We start from the raw sequence: 23,407 nt of genomic DNA, 5'->3' as shown, positions 1-23,407 counted from the left end.
AAATATTTATAAAAGTCTGAAGCCCCAAATTACAGCAAATATTAGCCAAGTGGAACGAAACTTAAACTTGATCTGTAACTCATTATGGATAACTCACATACCAAATATCAGCCCAATATCTGAAAGCATTTAGAAAAAAAGTCTGAATAACTGTGATTTTCAACAATTTATCAAAGTCCATAGCCTGTAATTTAGGCAAAAATTAGTTGAGCATTACAAAAACTCTGTAAAATGGTTTGCTTGCGGAATGATGGAAATTACGGAATTTCAGAATTTTGGAATAACGGACGAGGGTAAAACTATACGGCACCGACAACTTCTTTGCGGGGCCATAAAAAAACTATGTGGCCATTTGAGACAGGTGATCTGAAAACCAAAAGATTGAACAAACAGAATGTGCTTTTCATTTTGAACAGTTACCTCTTTGGGCAGACTAGGGTGTTTCTTTGATTCTGACTTGTTACTATGGTTACTGCTACTGCTAACAAGACTGCCATTATCACTAAAATCAGCCAAGTCTTTCAGAGATTTGAACTGGCCACTAAATGCTGACATCTCTAAATTCTTCTTGGCCATTGGTGAGGCAAACATTCCACCTACCATCTACAAAAATTTATAAAAATCCTTATAAAATTGTCTTGTAATGGTTGTCATCAAATTATCATAAAACATGTCCTATTATTAGATTGTTGGAGTATACTTAGAATTACTTTATATTTATTGTTTTTTATTTCATTTTGGTATCAAATTAATAATTAAAGTCATAAGAAACGAGTGACTTGTGAAAAATAATGTTCATCCAATTCTTGAACCAATGCATGTATATATTATAAACTTAGTCCTCTGTGCACAATTTTATCATTTTTTACGCAAATATATCGTGTAATCGTCAATTTTTTTTCTATCTGTCTGTTATGATTTAACAAATATGGCTACTCATTAAAAGCCAAAGTTTACCAATTGTCACCTTATAGTACATAATCAACAAAAAGCATGGGTATTTAGCACGTGTTTAACATATACAATCAGGTAATTGTTTATTTTAATGACAAATTCATGCGTATTGCTATCACCGGATTTTTACCAGGAGGGTCACGCTTAGGTCACTATGCATACAGAAAATATGTTGGCGAATTGCTTCCTGGCAGCAAGCAATTAAAAATAAGTAAACTTCTTCTAAATGTGGACAAATTAAAGAATTTTCCTCAGAAAAAAGTATATGTACATAAGTTGTAAATGAAAACTATCCATTTAGTTTTAAAAAACATATGCATATTTTTTTTCAATTTGAGGTTTCATATGACTTTAAGATCCATTTTGTTACATCTGGTGATCAGTTTATTTAGCAATCGCCAATGGCAGTCAGCAAGATTTAAGAACATCTGTTGTTTGACCTGCTAGTCAAATGTGTTTTGTTAAAATATAATTTTTCATTTTTTTTTGTCTTTTGGAAAATGTTGTGCGGCCCCCCCCTCCTTAGAAATTTATTTTGCATTTATCCGTATAAAAATTGTGATTTTTATATCCAACACAACCATTCGTTTGTATGTTGTTTTCAACTTAGACTTGTATATATATACATATTATATATAAATGAGCCTAACTAAACTTAGAGAACGGAAACGAAAGTTTCAGCAATTTGTCTATTTGTAAAGGGGCATAACTCTAGAACAAAAATTCAAACTTAATTGGTATTTTGTGAGGCATAAAAATTTAAGATTGTTTACACCAACAGTATTGTTAACAAAATCATAAATTGGAAAAACAGATTCTTGAATATCGAAATATAACATGTCTAACCATCATATTATCCATAGCACTAAATTTGTGGTCTTTTGTTGGTGTCTCCATCTGAGGTGTCATTCCTGGACCCATGGGTCCACCCATTGTTGTTGTTACTTGGTTCTGTGAATTAGGAACCTGGAATGTTGCAGGCTGAAAAAAAAAAGCAAAATTTATATAATTGTTTATAAAAAACATTGCTGAAACACCTTAATCATTGAAAACAACATTTTTTGCAGTTAAGATTCCACTAAAACATGTATTAAATTTATGAATAATATCGAATGCATGACTATATACCTAATATTTACAGTTACACACTCTGCCAATGAAAAAGAACTAATCCCTTTTTTAGTAAATATTCTTGTCCCAAACATCTGGCCTTTACAGACCTTCCTCAGTAAGTTATATTAAAAACATTGATACTCTTATCAACTATCATAAGTATAATATGTTATATTAAAGATCTGATACATTTGTACATAAATCAGGTCAGTTGTCAGTGATTCCTACATGAAATCCTCCAATTAACTGGTCATTCAAAATTCAGATCACTTGACAGCAAGTTTGAAATAAAAAAAAGAAAAAAAAAGTTTTTAATTTATCCAGCAGATGGAAACATTTATCTTTCCAAAGGCAACAATCACACTATCTTTTTAGGGTTCTTTGCAACTTTTCATGAGATTGCTAACAAAGCAAATATATTGATCAGCGCTGATTTTTAATGACAATCTAGTTATTGCTGATGCAAACATTGTTATATACATTTCATAAAATTCTTGTCAAGAATTGTACACATGAGGACACTAAAAATGTAATTTTCCATATAGGTAACATTTCCAAGGTACATAACTCCCTAAAAATAAGTTTATCAGCACTAGCTTTCATACTCATTCAAGACAATTCTGATAGAACCTTATTCATAAATTTCATGAACATGACTTTGATGGAACACATTGTGGGAGCTCTTAAAAGACAGAAGGATACCTGGTTTGTCTGTGCCCCTTGCAACCTCTTGAAGCATTGCAAAAATATGTGGTCAAAGCAATATAAGCCAGTTGAAAGGGATTCCTGAAAGTCCTATGAAGATCATACCAAAACAAAGAGAACAGTGATAAATCTTGGCAAAGCCATTGTTTATAGTCAGACAATGACATTAAAGAAAATGTGTTGAGGACAATAAGTGTCATGATTATATCATGGTCAAACAATGTGTGATAATAATAGATAACAGGTGATAAATGTAACAACTGACCATATTATCACCTCTAATCTTACAAAGTCCAGTCTCATGATACATGTAGGAGGGATCACCAACAGATTTATAACACTAAGAAACAAACTTTTACTTTTAAACAACCCTGGAGTATCAAACTCCTTGTGTCATACAAAAGTTTCTTACAATATAAGAAAAAAAAGATGGTCTTATTTATATCATGAAGAAGTTTTAAACAGGTTTAATTCATTTGTTTAAATTGAGAAAAAAGTATACAGCAATTTAAAGATGTCTATTATGTCAAAGCTAAAGTATATTCAGTTATTCAAGAATTTTAACAAAAAGGCCTAGGTCCCCTTGCCTCCTCCTCCAATTTTGTATCAACTTCTCGACCAAACTCTGGCATTTTTTTTATACAGAGATTTTCATGCAGACCCTCCAAGAAATACCAAAAGAATGAAGAATATCTATGAATGTCATAGTAAATCACAATGAACATTTTTCCATGTTGTAAAATGCCTGAGTGGAATTTGATGAAATCAAGCACAATATATCATATTTATACAGACATAAACAACTGATAAACCATATTGATGTAAATCCACACTTAAGTTTGACCTTATCATTCATCACTACAGTTAAAAAGGGAGGGAAAAATAAAACATTATTCTTACTAACAGATACTGACAAACCCAAAGAAAGATAACATCTTAAAATTACTCAGGTCAAAGAAAAAAACATGGTTAGGCAAAACAAGAAATAGAAATATTAACACAAGGTTAGTCCTTCCTTCAGTGTAACTGGCACCACACATGTACAATACTATGGCCTAGTCATTGCATGTTATACTCATTAGATCTGCATGATATAAGCCTGTCAGTTAGTGCAATATCATAGCCAGTCTTTAATTTGTCAGTCAAGCACAAAATCAAGACTAGATCTGGAGTGATATTGGAACTGTTTTTGTTTTTGTTTTTTTTTAATTTAAAACCTTTACAAATGCAGGTAATAGTTGATCTGAAAGACCCCACACACTCCTAATGAAAGCAGCTGTCTTAAATCTGTTTGGTGTAACCTTACAAAACTAATAAATACAGAAACAAAGAGTTGAAAATAAAGTCATGGAAATAGAAACAGGTGAGCCCAAACTTTTACCTACTGGCATTAATTACCGGTCTTAAATCTTATGTCAAGTGAATGATGATCCTATTGCTGTTGAAGTTATTTAAAAGCCCTAAATTCCAGTAGATGTGTCTGAAGTGTTGCAACTAGAGAATTTTTGTAGTTTTGCTAATTCTGATAATTTGGGGTCACACCCTTTAAAATATGGAATAGAATTAAGAAGAGCAAAGTCTGCAATGAAAATATCAAAGTCAAAGAAATGCAGACAAGGCCATGTAGCTAAAAAGAATCAATAAAAGCAAAAACCACCAAATAATGCATAGAGTCTGAATAACAAAATCCTCACTGGGAGTCATCACAGTACTCCATAGCGTAAGCTGTTCCTGCTCCACTAGTGACACCTATCTGATAACATTCTACTTCAATCTGAATATTAAAGGCTTTGTTTCGCAGCAAGTAACGCTGGCATTTCTGAATTCATATATATGACCATTAATACATGGCAATCCTCTCAAACATGTTTGAAATGAAAATACAAACTAATTTCATGATAAGGATACAAGACAATGACTGGTACATCAAACAATTATGTATAACAAAGAAAACTCAGTAGTTTTGAAATGTCATTCAAGAAATGTTGGTTCCAAATTCAGAATTCTACTTATCACTAAAGCAAAAGTTAAAAAAACCAAATCTTTTTATCTAGTAATTCAATTTATTAAACTACATGTCAAATGAGATTTTTTTTTATTTAAACTTAATTTCTTTAATATCTTGAGTAAAAACAAATATTATTAACACAAAAACACAAATCATTTCTCATGTGATCTAGGTTTCATTGTGACAAAAAAAATTACCAAACAAAAATTACCAAACAAAAGTGTAAATGGCAAGGATCTCTAAGAAGAGCATTTACAAAATGTATGTTATTTTTTTTTTGAAAAGTCAATATATATAATATATATATATATATATAAATGTTGTATGTATTTTATACCAAATACTTGACAGAATAAAATAGCAATGTTTAATTGTGCAAGATACATTTTGAGAGGCCTTATCATCAAGTCATAGTGATATTAGTAAAAACACATGGCTGTCTGATTAACCAAACATTCCTCCCTTATAACTCACCACAAATTAAACACAATTTTTATTTATAATTCTTTTGTTGATTTTTTTTCTCTTTTTAAACAAATTGCTCCTCCTGTTCCTAAACAACTCCAATTAATTTTGTATTGGACTTTGTTTAGTGCCTTAATTCCTTTATTGTATACTTCTGAATTATGAGGGCTTTTGAAACTTTTTATATACCTTTAATATGATTTATTCCTTGATCTCAAATTGTTTATTTCAGGTAATAAACTTTGATAACACAGGACAATATAATACATATGATAGAATTTATCAAAGTAACTTGAGAAAATGAAATATTAAATGAAAACCCAATACACAATGTAAAATGTGTATTTTAGAATGAATCATCCAGCTGTAATTTTATCATCTGATTAAACGTTTTAATGACTTTGTATAAATCTGTATAGTAGCCAAGGCCTTGTTATCAAATTCCTTACACTCCCAGGGAGGGGCTAAGAGTTGTTTGTCAAACAATACACAATCTACTTGGTCAGTGGTCGGGTCAGTGATTAACAATAGCCAGGCGGAGAACCTATCACTTGAGGACCACCCATTTTGAGTATTGGTAATACATGGAGATGGTATCTCGCCAAACTTTAGTTATTCAATCTACCTTCATATTCAGTTTGATCGACAAGTTGACAAAAACAGCTCAGCCAGGCATACTGAGAGCAGATACTTTTATTTTTGACACCACCAAGTAGTTCAAACCTTTTAATGAATAAAAATTTAGGTTTCCTAGATGTTGCAGCCAGGTGTGACTTGAATGTATTTACTTTTTACTGAATTTTTTGCAATATCAACAAAGACAAGATTTTGGTACACCATGATGAAGGTGTCATATTAAAGTTTCAACAATACATGATATATACATGATATACAATGTATTATAATTTAAGATTTTACTAGTTCCTTTTGTATAATAAAAATTTCATATATTTTAACCAGACTGTTTAAGACTGTTTTAACATCACATGGACAAACAATGGCCAGGTTAGACTATGATAGGTTATTTGATTCTGGAGACGAACTGAGAACTAAAGCTTCAGCTTAAAGTTAAAGCCAACGAAACAGTGAAAAACAGTTCATATGACCTTTATTTAATGGAATAGTATTCGTTATTGTAAATTATTCACCAGATTTACAACAGGTCCATATTTTGACCTTTAAAATATCTATCTCAATGATTTCAGTGTTGATTTGGAGTACAAACTTTACTATTCAAAAATACTGAAAAACTCTTAAAGGATCCAAGTACACATACTGTGGATATTTATTTTTGTGGATTGAGGAAAACTTGCTTTTTTATTGATGTTTAATTTCGTTGTTTTGGTAATCTGCATACATTCTTTTAGAAAATTTATAATTTGTTTAACATTTAAATTCTTGGTTTCCATGTTCATGAACACGAATAATAATGAATCCACAGTAAATCACCTAGTTCAAAAAGTCAATGTAAGGATTGATTTATTGTGGTGAAATTCTTCTCATCAGCACAAAAGGGTATTGAAGGCTATGGACATTTTAAAAGTAGCTGATCACAAAAAAGCTGTTGATAAGAGAAAATGCTACTGACCAATCCTGAGAAATGTGTAATGAAAATATTTGAAAAATAGTGAAAAATTTCAAAGTATCAAACATAAAGTAGGTGTCTGTCAGATCTGAAGGGTGCTACAACAATTCAACTGATCACTTTCAAGCTGAAGTCATTCTGTTTATTAGTTTCCCAGAGAAAATTATTTAAATATGAATTGTATGAACAGAAAGACAATATGAACAAAAAGGGTAATTTCAATATTTCCCCAACTCCTAGAGTGGAGAATGGTTACTTACACTAAACTTATATGTTCACTGAAGCATGGTATTTGGGTCAACTTTATTTTGAGGGATCTTTTGGTATACATGAATCAATTCTTAAATGGCCATATTTGCTTATTATCATTAACATGATCAATGGATGTAAATGTATTGTCATAAGTTTTTTATCTGATCATATACCGGTATATGGCCTATATACCATCTTAACATGGCGTAATACAGTCCGATTAGAAGTTACTTATGTCATGTATTTCCTTTAAATATACATTTTTATGAGAAGCAAGATATTTCTTAAGTATATATGTTGATAAGGGTCTAACTTCATATATATACCATTCATAGTTTTTTTATTAACTTATTTCTACAAACCTTTATCACGCTGTTTCTAACTGATCTGTCAAATTTTTCACAAAATTCTTCAATTGCACTTAAAGATTTCGATGTACTCTTTGTATGCTTATCCTGTTCTTGACGAGATCGAATTTTCTCTGAAAAATGTAAATTAAAAATAAAAGTGATCTTAATTGAGTGAATTAGAAAAACTTTCCTAATAATCAATTCTCATCTACATACATGCACTAAAGCACTATTAGAGATCAATTAAATAACAATCAAATATCTTTTAATCAAAACTTTCATATTTTGTTTTCTGTGCCTTATATAGAATGGATATTACCTATAACCAGGTGAAAAGTTTTACGATCAATGAGTATATTGTGGAAAAGTACTCAAGCAATCGCTAGCGGCAACAACATATCCCCTGTTTACATGTGCAAATTGATGAAAATCGTTTTGAAACAACAGCAAATTACATTTAAAACCTCAACAGAAAAAAATCAATGGGTTATTGCAAGTGAGGAATAATTACTGTATTATGTAGTCCTAGTAAAAGTAAGAGAGAGATGGAAAACATAAAGAATACGAGTAAAACTATTGTCTTCCTAACATACTGTACATAGTGCAACTAGAAAACTTAACCAGCATGTACACCTTCATTAAAACAGTATTAGATTTACATTTCATGACAAAAATATCCAATGACTTCACATGAAAGGATGGCTGAACAATTTAACTTGCATATTAATTTAAAAAGAAAGCCTTGCACATGTGGGTGGTGTCACCAAATACAGGAAGTTTAGTCACCAATGTTGCTCCAAACAGTGTATGTAAATTGTATGCAATTCCTTCATGTCTTTAGTATTTGCCTTGCTTCCTTTCACTGATTTAATAGAGATAATTTTGATCAGAAACCACTGGTCTACACTGCAGCATTGTGAACATGTCAAGTTACAATCAATTGGAACGAACTGAGAGTTGATAATATATATCAACTTCATTGAAATTATCCATTATGCATCAAACTAAAATTTCCATATGATGAGCATTTTTTAACATCTTTTTGTCTTAACTTCCACAAGCCTATGGTTTATATTTCCATATTATGCATAATGATACCAGCAATCTGAGTGCATTTAGTATTTATGAATATCAGCAGCCAATTAAGTTTGCAAATTAAGATATTAAATGAAATGTCCTACAGTTTTCTTTTCCTTTAGTTAACATTCTATTCCATATGTCCCACAGGTTTTTAACTTAACATATTGTAAATATATTCTGTAATCTTATATGTATCAAAGTGCAATGGGTTTAGAAATTTTTGATTTTAACATGTATTTTAATACTGTAAGTTTTTTAGCCTGGTGTCTATTGTTAATACTGTTTGTTAATAAATTAACAGTTTAAGATTTCAAGTACAATACATATCTTTTTAGGTATTAAAATGAAAATTCTTTGAATATAATTCTCACAAAAGTTATAATGAATATTCATATTTTAGTAGCCAAAAGTTCATTTGTCCTATCAAATAATTATATTTCTCTGAAAAGGTAAAAGAAGGAGTTTGGACAGGACCTATATTTGTGCCATGACATATTTTTGTTACATGAATTATTGTCCCATAGGGAATCATTTGTGATAAAGTCCCTCAATATTCAATCTGGTTGATTAATTTAATTAAAAAATATGCTACTACTTACAAGGTCAATACCATAATGATTTGAATTTTATATATATGTAAATAGTATAAAATACTTTTATTTTTACTCAAGCATGTTCCCTTTTCAAGAATGTAACCTACAAAATTAAGACTATTTAGCGGGTTTGTAATAACATGAGCAACATGACAGGTGCCATATGTGGAGCAGGATCTGCTTACCCTTCGTGGGCACCTGAGATCGCCCCCAGTGTCTGGTGGGGTTGGTGTTGCTTAGTCTTTAGTTTTCTATGTTATGTCTTGTGTACTATCATTTGTCTTTTTCTTTTTTAACCATGTTGTTCTCAGTTTATTTTCAATCTATGAGTTTGAATGTCCCTCTGGTGTCTTTTGCCACTCTTTCAAGATGTAAGAACAGTTATTTCGAATTCACTTCACACTGATCTACATAATAGTACAACCTTACTGTAGCTTCAATTAAATCCATTTAAAGGCTTGGGAAGACTTGAAATTAACAGACATCATAAGACATGTTACATTTTGTACAATGTATGATGATTAAGTCAATCAGATAAACTGGACTGGATAAGTTAAATGAACAAGACATTTTCTATACCCCCCCCCCTTTTTCCATTTATTTTCCAATAGAGAAAAAAAGCTTCCAGTATGATAATTGTGTGCTATGCCAGATGTAGAAATTAAGCCAAAGACAGACAAACTCTATCAGACCAACATGTTAAAGGTTAGTTATTCCTACTGTACTTTTTATTTATAACATGCATCTTGAAATCATTATATACACCAAATATAGTTGACATCATTCTTATAGTATCTGAGAAACTGACCTAATATTGAAATCTTCAATCATCCATGTTTACCAATACCATCTGACAACAAAAATATACCTACCGGTATATATATGATGATGTCTCAACTATTTACACCACTGGGTCAATGCCACTGCTGGTGGACGTTTCGTCCCCGAGGGTATCACCAGCCCAGTAGTCAACACTTCGGTGTTGACATGAATATCAATAATGTGGTCATTTTTATAAATTTCCTGTTTATAAAACTTTGAATTTTTTGAAAAACTAACGATTTTCTTATCCCAGTCATAGATTACCTTAGACGTATTTGGCACAACTTTTTAGAAATTTTGGAATTTAAATGCTCTTCAACTTTGTTCTTGTTTGGTTTCATATAAATATTTCGATATGAGCGTCACTGATGAGTCTTATGTAGACGAAACGCGCGTCTGGCGTACTAAATTATAATCCTGGTACCTCTGATAACTCTTTAACATTTCTAAAGGATTTCAGTGAGGTTGCTGCTATAAAACTATATAAAATAGTACTGTTTTCATGTAAAACTTAATTCTTTTTTATATTCTTACCTATTAAACAATGATGAGCATATTTCAAGGCATCCATGATGACACTTTCCACTGCATAATTATTTTGATACTGTCCGTTTGGTGGATTCCTATGTAAAAAGTTTTGTAATAATTTGTCAAAATCTGCCGGTAAATTACTTATCAACTGATATGGAAAATGTGGTGATGCAAAGTTCATGTCTGCTATAATCAAATCCCGTAGTAATGGAAAGAGAGGGTGTGATCGGAAGGCACTAGAACGATCGGTTATTAAATGCTGTATAAAACTTTGTTGCGATGACAACATTGGTGGACGGTGTGGTGACCCTGTTTTACAACTCTGACAGTTTGGTATAGTACAGGGCATTGGAGGACCTCCTCCTTGCATAGGATTCTGTCCATGTGTTTGCATGTCTGGCACTGGCATTCCAGACATTCCAGGATGTGATCCTTTTGGATTCATCCCAGGTTGCGGTTGTGGTGTCTGAGGAGCAGAGCCTCCCCAGTTTGGCTGACACAAATTTTGAGCACTATTACTTTGTTGAGTTTCTGATGGGAACATCCCACTGTTCATATTAGCACCTTGCATTCGATTATATTGTGGTTGATCAAATTCATTACCCATATTGCCTTGTCGCATAATCTGGGGTTGCTGTCCATTCATATGCATTTGTTGGGACATATGATGTTGATTGAAATCGTCATCTTGGAAACCTGAATTACAGTTTTGTCCCATCATTCCACCTTGTGGGGTACCATGAGGGTTACCCATCATTTTAGGTCCTGTATTCATCATACTACAACTATTATTCATATTCTGCCCTTGATGGCCAAATTGATTATCACAGAAGTTCATATTGCCCATTTCATTTTGTTTGTAACCTTTGTTTCTCTGCATAGAACCATACATTTGTTGCTGAGCATTCATCTGCTGCATATTACATGAATTTTGTTCATTAAAATGTCTTAATGGCTGCATTCCCATTGGGGCACCACCTGAACAAGACGAAAAGTCTGGCTCTTGCATTGTGTGATTTTGCATAGAACTATTGTAATTATTGATAAACATATTATTCTGATTATTGTCCACATCAAAAATATCCCCTGCTTTGCTATGAGGATATTCAAATGTCTGTGCTGATGCCATTGGATTATCCCCACTCCCTGGTCGACTATTACTACCACGGGGATAATTCAAATTATATGGAGCAATGTCAGGTTTCATGCTTGATGACAAACGTGGTAATATTTTGGACGGAAGATTTCTTTGGTTTTCTATAAGATCACAGTCAGGTATATTTGTATCATAAGGATTGTAACCACCTAAAGCTTCTGATGAATGCTGTTGTTGCAATACTGGACGTTCACAGTCCCCTGCAAAATGAACACTTTTTTGATCGGGTAATGATGCTGAGCGATGAATTGCAGTCATTGAAGATGATGCAGATGCTGATGACTGAACAGAAGAACCATAACTTCTAACACTTCCAGTATCAGCTGAGAAATAACCATTGTCCATCGGAGATTCCCTGTGTCTTGAATACTGTTGTGTTTGTGGCGGGAATCGCATGTTTCCATTTAAAGCACATGCTTGATTCATCTGATTTGGCTGTTGAGGCACATGATTTTGTTGCATTTTACCAGGCCACTGCTGATGCATGTTTTGAACATTAACATTAGGTGGCGCTGGTCGACCTAGTCTTTGATAATTATATGCACCTGACGATGATTGATTCCCTCTTTGCATACATTTCTGGGCAACCTGTTGTTGTGAAGTAGCCTGACTGTAAGGGGGAGGTTGCTTCTGTGGAGTTGATGTAGACGGCTGTGGTGAAAATGGACCTTGTGTACTTGATATACTTGGTGATGCAATACTTTGTGAATTTGACGAAGGCCGACGAGGTGTTGGAGGAGTAGGTGGAGCTTTGAAAACATCAATAGGTGGTTTTATTCTTACAGGACTTGGTGGCCCTGAAGTAGACACATGAAATCGTTTGGCTACAGGACTACTAGAACCACTTGATGTTGCTACTGTACCATTTGTACTTGAAGCCTGAGAGTATGTTGTAGTGGGACTACCACAAGTCTTTGATCTATTTGTAATTTCAGCACTAAAGGTTGTTTTGTTCGAAGGTATGGCAAAAGTCACAGAGCTGGGCACAGGAGCTGAACTGACATTCGCTAATGTGTTTTTAATGGCTTCTGGAGTCATGTACATGTGTGGATCAACCATGTCCTGTTCCATTAAAAACTCCACAAAATCTAACTCCATCCCCTCCTTCATTCCAATGTCCTCACATATCTCCTCCAAAAGTTCATTGGGTAATCGATCATCATCCATGTCTTGTTTGACTGGAGGTGGAGAAACAGGAGGGGATGCTAAGATGTCTGCATTATCCATGTCATCCTGAGAGTGCACACTGGATGCCCCAGGACTAACAGGGGCCTGTCTGTACTCCATTAGCTGTAAAAAAAAAAAAAAGTTTTAGCATATTGTTACTAGTTACTATGAAAGATATGAAGTTGACATTTTCTACTGAAAACTGATAAAAAAATGTTTGATACAGATTATATATGTACTGATATGTATACATTGGTGTACTAGTAGACCTTTTAACAAGAAAGAGAAGCCATCTTTTGAATGCGGGATTTTCTTGTTTTGTTGAAGACCCATTGTTTGCCGTGGGCTGTTTTTTTCTCTTTGGTTGATCAAGTTGTTGTCTCTTTGACACATTTTGCATTTCCATTCTCAATCTTATTTCAGGAACTTTATTCCTTGCTTTTATATATATAGATAGAAAGATGAATAGATAGATACAGATAGACATGATTGATACATATATATTGACATAGTATAGATATTTCTAACTTATGATTATCATTCCCCTCAATTATTTTGACACTTTTGTTAAAAAAATATATAGATCAATATTAATTCACAGAATTCTGATAATTTAATTACCACAAAAAATGAATTTTTTTTAACCTACCTCTGTTTACTGATAAAAGCTAGATCCATTATATAATCACAAAATCATTTTTTATATATAATCCAATACTTTTACACTTAACAACATGTTTATTCCATTTTTAATTGCAAAATTTTTCACATGTTAAAATGTACCACATATTTACAAATGGCCTTTTAGCTTTTTTGTTGGATACACTTAGTCAACCATTCACTTATACAAATCATGTATCCTATAAAAAATATATTATAAGTCTAACTAAATCCTCATCAATTTGGCCAATTAAATCTTCTTACAAGTTACAGATATCAACCATCTATAAATATTCATGCAAATAGGATTTTTTTTACTGGTAAGACAGTGTATTTTACACACTACTAAAACAGTATGTAGAACTTTCAAAACTTTCCTCTATCAGTATAAAATCTGGGTCAAAAACAGCAAATGAAATAAATTCCTTTAATCTTAGTTTGTGTATTTGGTACATCTCAAGAGAATCTACCTGTCTCCAGTTTACAGGTAAAATCTTTGCGCTGATAACGTAGGTCGACCTATACAATGAATGAGTCGGCCTTTGTGTGAAATATTGCCCTCGGTGATATTAATTTGCTTAGTCCATTTATCGCTATTCACCTAATGACAAGTGCCCCTCCTCTCTCGTTCATTCATAAAATTACAATGAATACATTCCACGATAAAACGGCTCTTTAAAAGTTTTAAACAACTTCAATTTAAATTTTACTTTCTTTTCAGCTGAATAAAATTGAAATAAAAGAAATGAAAATTTAAGTTTCCAGTTCAAAATTAAAATTTTATTAGAACTGTAAAAATAATATGGAATTTAAAAAAAAAGGTATGGATACTATTTGAATAGAGAACCATGTCAGTCTATGTCAATTATAAATCTCCTTTTAACTGACGTTGTTCATTAGTTTTTTATATTTAAAATTTAATGATTTAATTAATTTCAGGATAATTATAAGTTTGTTTTAGATTTTATTCAGCTTTCCCCAAAAACATATCGATCCCAGTCCCTACATTTTAGTCAGGAATGGTTACTTGACATTCACACATTTTAGTCAGGAATGGTTACTTGACAATCACACAATTTACATAAGCAAACGAAATGTATGTAAAATACCAAGAACAAACTGTTGCTTGATGTAAAATAAGTATACTATGACCAATACAATGAGCAAAAATATGGACTGGACTTTTAGTTTAATAAAAACTTGTGCCTATTGATGCAATCTCAATTTGGTCGATTCTATATGGACAGAATCTTTTTGTAAATATGAATGCAAATGAAGATCACTTTCATTTGTAGCCTGTGAATACGGGTATTTTCTATAGCTTCAATTTCTATGTTGTTGTTAATTATTCAGGACTAACAGTTAACATCACAGGTTTTAAAGCAGCTAACCTCAACTGCTACAGAAACCACAGTTTTACTTTAAGAGAGGACAACTTATCAAAAGGAAGGAAGTCCTTAGAAACAATTACATAACACTTGTAACAATTGGTTATATTATCAAAGTTGGGCTCTTTTCAGTTTTTGTTTTTCACTGTTTTTTATGAAGGTTTATTTTTATTTATTCAAAGTTTAATGTCTTGTTTGAGTATTTACCCCCTTAAAAGGTGATCTGATCCAAACCATTATTAAAGTAAATTATTTTTTATCTGTGACACAAGTGTACTTAACTTGTCAAAACACAATTCTTCAGGATATCAGACTTTACCCTAGCATCTATTATTTATAGCAAAAAGAAAGCAAAAGGAAAAATATTTGAATAAGAAGAAAGCATAAAATATTCAGACAAAACATGTTACTAAGAAAGTTAAAATAAAATAAAATGATCAATCAGGAACCACTGGAGTTGTGAATTTGATTTTTTGTTTGGGTAAGCAGTTTTATTTGCCTGCATCTGTGTACCATAGAAGGTTAACAGATTACAATGGTTTATGGGACTGTCCTGAACTGGGATGTCTATTATACCTACTGCAGACATACACATTATGACACTTGTGTTTGGTACCATCCACCGTCATGTGACCATCCATCAACACTACACACACACAGAGAGCATGACCCCTGTATGACAAGTTCAGACATAATGTAAATATTTATGACCATATTTCTTTTAATTTTTTCACATCTTTCTATTTTTATTCATTTATAGTTCAACTACACATGCTGAACCATAAACAAAATATATCAAACCTAACAAGACTCAAACTTCAGTGGATCTTATACACTAATATGTTCTTGTTGGAGATAGTCAGGTCATTTACTTAGACATGAGGACATGAAGGAGAACACAAATGATGGCTGAACTTTTGACATGTTTGAGTATTTTTGGAACCTGGCACTCATTGGACCCCAAGAAGGACTGGTCATCTATAACCTGGCCTTACGGTCTGATACATGTATAAGAACAGTAACAACATCTTTATTTATTATCATTTGTATTGTTTACAGCAGAAGTGTTTGTGACTGTCCGTCTGCCATGTTGAATGCCCCCTGTAAACCCAACAATTCTACTTCACACTTGCCACTGACATAAATATAAAGCATTTTGTTTTCAAGTTTTCTTTTTACAAATGAATATTATGAAAGTTAAATATCTTTAGTCACATTTGTATATTATGTTTAAAGAAATTATTAGGAACAATAGAGTCTTATTTAATCAACATATTTTATAAAATCTCAAGTGTCCAGCCCATGTTAAATTTTCTACAAATCTTTAGAGGTAAAAATCTTTAGCCTGTGTTTACATAACAGCTAATAGTTTAGTTAAGAAGTGTTAGTATAGTAGTGTTTAATACCGTATATCTTCTTATAATCTTCCTACCAGACTAAAACAGGATTGTCTCATTTACTTCCCTACCAAACTACTGTAACTGAAGAACATTTGTAAGTCACTGTACACAAGACAATTATATATAATAAGCTTCATGAACTAGTATCACTAAACCTATTTTTAAGAAGCCAAATCAAGACACATTTTTCTTTTGATATTTATTTTCAATTTAGAAAAAAAAAATCACATTTGAGTATTTCGCCAAGATAGCTTTTAATCATATTTATGGTACTTAATTATCTGTAAACTAAGTTTACAATAATGTTTTAAACACCCAGTTAATGGAATTGTTTTCATAAGTTTCCATTTAAAAAATCTTTTGCTAAAATTGTTTATATATATTTTGTTACTGGAGATTAAAGTGTCAAAAAAATCTGACTCAGTAAAATACAAACAGCATGACATTAACACAGAAAAAAACTTTTTCTCTAGGCAGGATCAAAACATTTATCATAAAAAAAAAATTAAAGTTATATTGTCTTTGGAAAGTTCATCCCCTCTGTTAATGAAAACTGGCCTGTGAGGCTAACAACTGTAACAAGTCACTTTAAAAAAGTCAAACAAATGGAACCAACCTACATTAAAAACCATGTGTATTACAAACACCACAAACGATTCTAATAAGAAACCTGAATCTCAAAATGTTATCATATCAAAAATATAACATGAATACGAAATTTATCTACAATACATAACTACCAAAATATATGGAAAATGTATAACTTTTGGGAGAAAATTTAAGCCATTTTTTTTAATAATTGAGAATTATCTCTAGGGGAAAAGCCATATTTCAGAGGTAATTAGAGGCAAACTACTGGTTTGTGAATTCTACATTAGTTCAATCTTTCTTGTGCCACTAAGTGCCTTTAGGAACAGCTTCTATATTCACTTGCCTGACATTGTCCTTATGATGGACGTGAAGAATCTAAACCCAAATAATCTGTCCTTACTCAACAGTTGACCTACACCATGTCTTTAAACGTTTTCATCGGAAGTAAATTATTGCAGAACCAAATGCCTGTTTATAGGCACAGGTGATTAATCAGGTAGAGAGTATGATACCTAACTTACTTAAAATAAAAGTACAGAAGCTGCACATAAACATTAACTACTACTGGGTGTATGCATTACTTAATTCTTAAACAACTGTATACCAGTATTTGGATTGTCAAGATATTTTAAATAATGAACTCCTGTCCAATAAGTTTCTTTTATGTCTTCCATTCTACAATCAATTGTCATAGGCACAGGCAAGAGGAAATACTTCTTAGATCTGCAATCGTCAACAGCTAATTTTTTTTTTTTTTTTTTTTCAAGAAATCAGCGAGGCATAAAAATGTTTTTGCTAGCACTCTAAGGTTTTAATTTCAATATGGTAGGGGAAGATGTAAGTTAATTCCCACTTTTACACTGGTTCAGGTGACACAGAATAACATCTGGAGTATTTAGGAAATGATTAAAACAGACATGACTTAATATTCTACGGTAATTACCAAATAGCAGTATATAGGACTAGAAGTTTCCCAATTAAGTATGCTAGTGGGTGAGTAATAAGTGGCTGATTTGACACAACTTATAAAAGTACATGGACTGTCATATACAAGAGTTTTCATTGATGTTCAATGTTACAGTTAATTCTGAAAGTTGCAGCAAAACATTATTGGTTAAGTGTCAAGTTCCTTCAGATCATACATGTACATCCAACTGTTCATCTACTTTCAACATTTTCCCAATGACCCATTGTTTGCGGTTTTTATTTCCAATCTTCTTTACCGAAAACAGTGGATTTCCATTTTCTAGTTAAAAAAATCAAATTGTTTTGCTACCAAAAAAAAATCAAGTTTGAATCCCTTGTTGTAGTTCTTTACTACATTGTCAGTGGACCATGGACAGCAACAATACATTACAGTTCATTTGCAGACAGTAAACTCATTAAATGTCAGTTAATTAAGTTAAGAAGTAATAAACCTGTTAGACTACACATTAACCTATCTGATTAACAAATCAATCAACAAACAAGTGCCCTCAGGGTATATTACAAAAGATCAGACATGGATTGTCATCTCAACATAGATTGTCAACTTTTTAACATATATTTTTTTCCACATAATTATATCAAATTGGTTAGATTTTTATCAAGAATGTTAACATTAATGTCTATGTCAAATCTTTGTTTAGAATAATAATTCAACCATTTATAAGGACATTTTGTATAATCATTTTAATTCAATATATTTATTTCAATTATTTTCCAACTAAATTTAGCAATTGTACCCCACCTGTTCATGGTTTTGACTGAAAGTAGTTTCACCTCAAGTACATTTTCATTTTGTAAACTACAACAGATTTATATTTACATAAATAGTTTTACACAAAGAGGAATTTTAAGTCACTGATATATACTTAGAAGTTACCTATACCCCACATGCCCACTTTATCTTAAGAAGATTTTACATTTCATAAGGGTAACAAGCCACCTGGTATTCATGGTATAATGAACTTCTTAAGCCAAAATACAGGTTAAAACACAATCATTCATTACACATGAAGATCTTGTTTTAAATTGCAGCACAATATTTTTTCCCTACGAAAATACCAAAAAGGCAATAAAAAAAATTCATAAGCCACAATATAAAGATTGCCACAGAGAAACATGACACCTGGTCAAACAACAGTCTACAGAAATCTAAAGATGGAGCAGAACCCAACAAAAAAACTGATGGCATCAAAGTATCTTTTGATTTTAAAAGAGTAACCACTTCAACCAGTGGAATATTACTATAGACCAGAATTTGTAGGTCAAATAAATATTATGAAAAAAAACCTGACAAATTATCAATTGGTTGGAAAAATAAATGGGGAATGTGTCCATAGGGACACAGATGTGATTCATCTGCTTGCATATAATGTTATAAGGGGACATAACTCTAGAACTGTATAAATGATGCTTCCAAAATTTGAACTAAAACTGAGTTTTGTGGTAATAAGCATTATATATACATTTCATAACATTTAGTTCAGAAAAACTTAAGTTATTGGGTGGAAAACAATATCAGCATTTTTTCTTTTGGTAAAGGGGCATAACCCTAGAATGGTAAAAATGATGCACCAAAATTCCTACTTGATCTGTGTTTTGTGGTAATAAGCATTGTGTATAAGTTTCATATAATTTGGTTGAAGCAAGTTACAGTTAGAGAACAGACACAAAATATTCAGAAATTTTTTCCACTTGTAAAGGGGCATAACTCTTGAACGGTAAAAGTGATGCCAAGTGATGTGTACTAAGTTTCAAGTTGATTGGACTTCAACTTCATCAAAAACTTCCACGACCACAAACTTTAACGTGAAGCTGGACAGACGGAGGAACGAACGAACAGACACAAAGACCAGAACACATACATTGTAATGCCCATAAATGGGGCATAAAAACCTAATCTTGAACAATATGAAATCAAAAAGTACCTTGATGTCCATTCAACATACTACAGTAAATCTTTCCTAATGCCCAGTTTCAAGATTGCAAGTAATATCCAAGAATGAGTCAAATTTGGAGTCTAACAGGACACTTGCATATGTGTGGCAAGCTATCTCCAATACAGTTTTTTAATGATCAATTAAATTATGATGGCCACACTAACAGTTTTAAAATAATGAACTTGAAGCCTATTACACCACAGAATAAGTGGCCTTCTTGGGCACTATATCTGTTTGATTTAAATAATAATTAAGTTGATATCCCACAAATAATAATTGTCTTCTTTTCTTATGTTTTTGTTTAATCACTTGGGTGACGAGATGAATCATCTTACTAGACCAAGTGTGGTAACATACTGTTCCCATTGCCGGATTTTACAAACACATTTTTCCAATGGTTTCAAGATTAAAACTGTCTTTTTTAAAAACATCATCAGTATAATTCTTGTTCATTATATCAGTTACCAAGTTACTCCACAGTTACAAGACTAATAAATTGACCTCCTCAGAGTATGACTTTCCATCATCATGATCATGTCAATAAAAATAAAATAGCAATATAATTTTATTGGATTGATTACATTGCCTCTTGTCTAATCATAGAATAAATAGCCTTTTCCATGTGGCCTACACTAATTGCATAAACATCAAAGGGTTATAAAGTACAATAAAACTGGAGTGGTCATTTGTAAACATGTCCTTTCTAATAAATAATCATTAGTTTCATTGTCAAGAAATGAAGTGGTCAGTTGACAAAATGCTGTAAGAAGCAGGAGAGAACAATGAACACTATCTGTTCAATAGTATTGTAACTTGTACATCATTATAATATCTTCTGAAGTATATTCAAGAGAAAATTTATAGGCAACTACTTTAAAAATTAAGAAAATAAATGACAAATTACTGCAAGTTTTACTTCTTATTAAGGGCCATTTACCTTTATTAAATATAATGTTTTAAACATGGGCAGACTTATCAAACAAACATACTACTCTTTTGTCAGACTTTATTTTAAATATAAAATTTTACTTCCCATGTGTGATTTATCTGACCTATTCATATATGACTACAACATTCAATAAAGAGGACATGCTGAGAGGGGATGGACAATGAATAACATTACCTATTCAGCTGTAAATTTCTACTTCTTATTTGGTATCACATCTGGAAGCCTATGGGGGTTTAATGGAGATTTAAATGAAATTTGTGTAACAGCTGGATTTTGTCCTTAGAGGTCTTTTTTAGTTTAGTTACCATAGAAATACACTGTTTCTTTTTATTTTAATTCCCATCCTGCTAAGATTTTTACTTAATAATAAGCTTTACTGATAATCAACAATTTGATAGAAAATACATTATAAGAGAGATTTGAATCAGGTGTGTACACATCTATATAGCCTGGGGATTATGATAGTAGTTTGCTAGATAAAATCTTCCTGGTTAACTTGATACAACTACCTATTAGTATATCCTATCATATCATATATGCTACATTTTAACCACAATTTTTTTTTATTCAGCATCATTTTTAACTTATTTTTTTACATGAAAACCTTTTGTTTTGGTCAATTTTCTCTAATAATACACATAGCTTTATAAAAACCTTCATGAAAAAATTGTTAACATAACTAATTTGCCTTGTCTTTTTTTTAATTTTAAATTGTATATTTTAATTGAATTGATATAAATTGACAAAAAATTCTCCAATTGTATAAAAAGAAATTGTTTATCTTTCTCTTTCTTGATAATAAACCATGTTTCATTGTTTTGTGCAACTAGAAGTTTCATATGATGGATTCATATTTGTAGGTCTCTAGGGTTAAATATATTACTGACTTTAAACATTTTACTAATAATATACTATGATTACCTCTAATGGACTAGAATCACAATTATATAAATCTGCTACTGATAAATTTGTCATAATTTTCATCTTTTAAACTTTTCTTGTTGTAAACCATCTGTACTGTCAAAAGGTCAATTGTTTCACTTTTTGCATCATTTCATTACATTGTAAGCATCTGTCAATCACAATTTACACTTCTAATTTCACATATAATTGTGTTTCTAATCCATATTCAATTTGAAAAGAAGCATAAAATCTAAGAAGTATTCTTAATAAACATATTCCATGAAGGTCTATAATTTTACTATACACAGAATTTTCAATATCCAAAGATAAACAAAACACTAAGTACTGTATTCCAGTCTTTGATCAAGAATTGAGATCACTAAGTTTGCATTAAATAATTTTAAAACAACTTTCTGTAAGTCCTTATTGCATATTTACTGCATATCAAATATATTATTAGCAAATGTGTAAACACACAAAACAATGCTTTACATTCATTACAATCTCATGAACAAAGTACAACAATTACTGTTTGAACTATGCTACATAAAATTTGATTGGTCACTTAGTGTATAACTTGACCAATCAAATAAGATAATCTGGATGACAACATGGGAAACACCTGTCGTCTGCCAGCTGAGGGAATTCCTAAAGAAAAGAAATCCAGGTAGTTGTATAAATATTCACACATGCTTAAAAATAATAAAAGATCAAAGGAAAATTGATTGAATTGAGTGTAACTGAGAAAACAAGTTATACCATAAAAAGGCAGGTGATTGCAGGGTGCTACCATAAATACTAAGGCTCTAATCTTGTATCAATAATTATAACATACCTGCTAATTTTCTTTGATCCCTTAATTGGAAGATTAAAACTAATATACTTTTAAGTAACTTATCCAGATTAAAAAAAGCCTTATATATTTTTACATGTGAAAACTCCTGTGAATGTTTACAACATTAATTTGTAGATTAAAACTGTGCATTTTATGAAATTATTATGATGATAATTTTTAATATCAAATAAATTAAAAATATTTATAAATAATTTCCTAAATTGATTTACAATTTATCATGACTTTTATTAGAGAAACAGATATTACCCAAGAGGTTTTATTATCAATTACAATTATTTATAAATATAGACCATCTAGATAGTAGTCAACAATCATTTTACAAAGTTATGGAGAACATATTTTGCTGTACACAGAAAAATAAATAAAAATAATGCTAAAAAGTGTTTCAACATCAAAACAATTATAACAATAACATTTTTTTATTTATAAATAACAAAAAATTAATCATTGTTTGGCAAAAAAAAAATATATGTCTGTTTCCTACTGCCGGACCGACCTTGGATCAAAACCCTGACTAGATTTTTTGTTTAGATTTCGGAAAAAAATCGTTTCCGGTTAGATCCAGGACCGTATCATACTATGCCCAAACAATAAAAATGGCTACTCCCAGCACAAATGTGTTACAATTAAGGTTTAAAAAATGTTGGCACTGGGAGAAGTCAATTAAAGCTTCTTTATAGAGATTAACACACTTTTGGGTACAGGAACCAAACCAAACATGACATTGAACCGACTGCAGGGAGTGCAAAAATCAAAGAGCTGAATAGCTCTGAGGGGAAAGACGGCCCTTGTTTCTATTTTTTTTTGATTTTTTTTTTGGGGGGGGTATCTTTTGATAGTCTTCATATACAGAAAGGAAAAAAGAACGGCTAGAACATGTAGAAAGGTTGACAATATTGAAATCAATTGTTGTTTAATGTAATTTCGTTTCCTTAGTTTATGATTCAATTTGGAC

General features: G+C 31.5%; 1 protein-coding gene across 4 annotated transcripts in view; it reads right to left on the bottom strand.

The window, feature by feature from the left end:
• The window catches only part of LOC139513083 (uncharacterized), a 51,802-nt gene that overhangs the window by 4,701 nt on the left and 23,694 nt on the right, over positions 1 to 23,407 (bottom strand). For 2 of the 4 annotated variants that reach the window (XM_071301245.1, XM_071301246.1), the window contains exons 3-6: positions 10,462 to 12,904; positions 7,445 to 7,563; positions 1,801 to 1,935; positions 421 to 603 (exon numbers count right to left, since the gene is read on the bottom strand). In XM_071301245.1, the coding sequence (XP_071157346.1) occupies positions 421 to 603; positions 1,801 to 1,935; positions 7,445 to 7,563; positions 10,462 to 12,904 (2,880 nt within the window). Of the gene's footprint in view, positions 1 to 420; positions 604 to 1,800; positions 1,936 to 7,444; positions 7,564 to 10,461; positions 12,905 to 13,430; positions 14,156 to 21,614; positions 22,088 to 23,407 lie in introns of those variants that run through there. The other 2 variants (XM_071301247.1, XM_071301248.1) reach the window with 2 other exon arrangements.

The sequence above is a fragment of the Mytilus edulis genome, chromosome 2, assembly GCF_963676685.1.
Source record: "Mytilus edulis chromosome 2, xbMytEdul2.2, whole genome shotgun sequence".
Taxonomy (NCBI): domain Eukaryota; kingdom Metazoa; phylum Mollusca; class Bivalvia; order Mytilida; family Mytilidae; genus Mytilus; species Mytilus edulis.
This window is presented reverse-complemented; position numbering and strand designations above follow the sequence as displayed.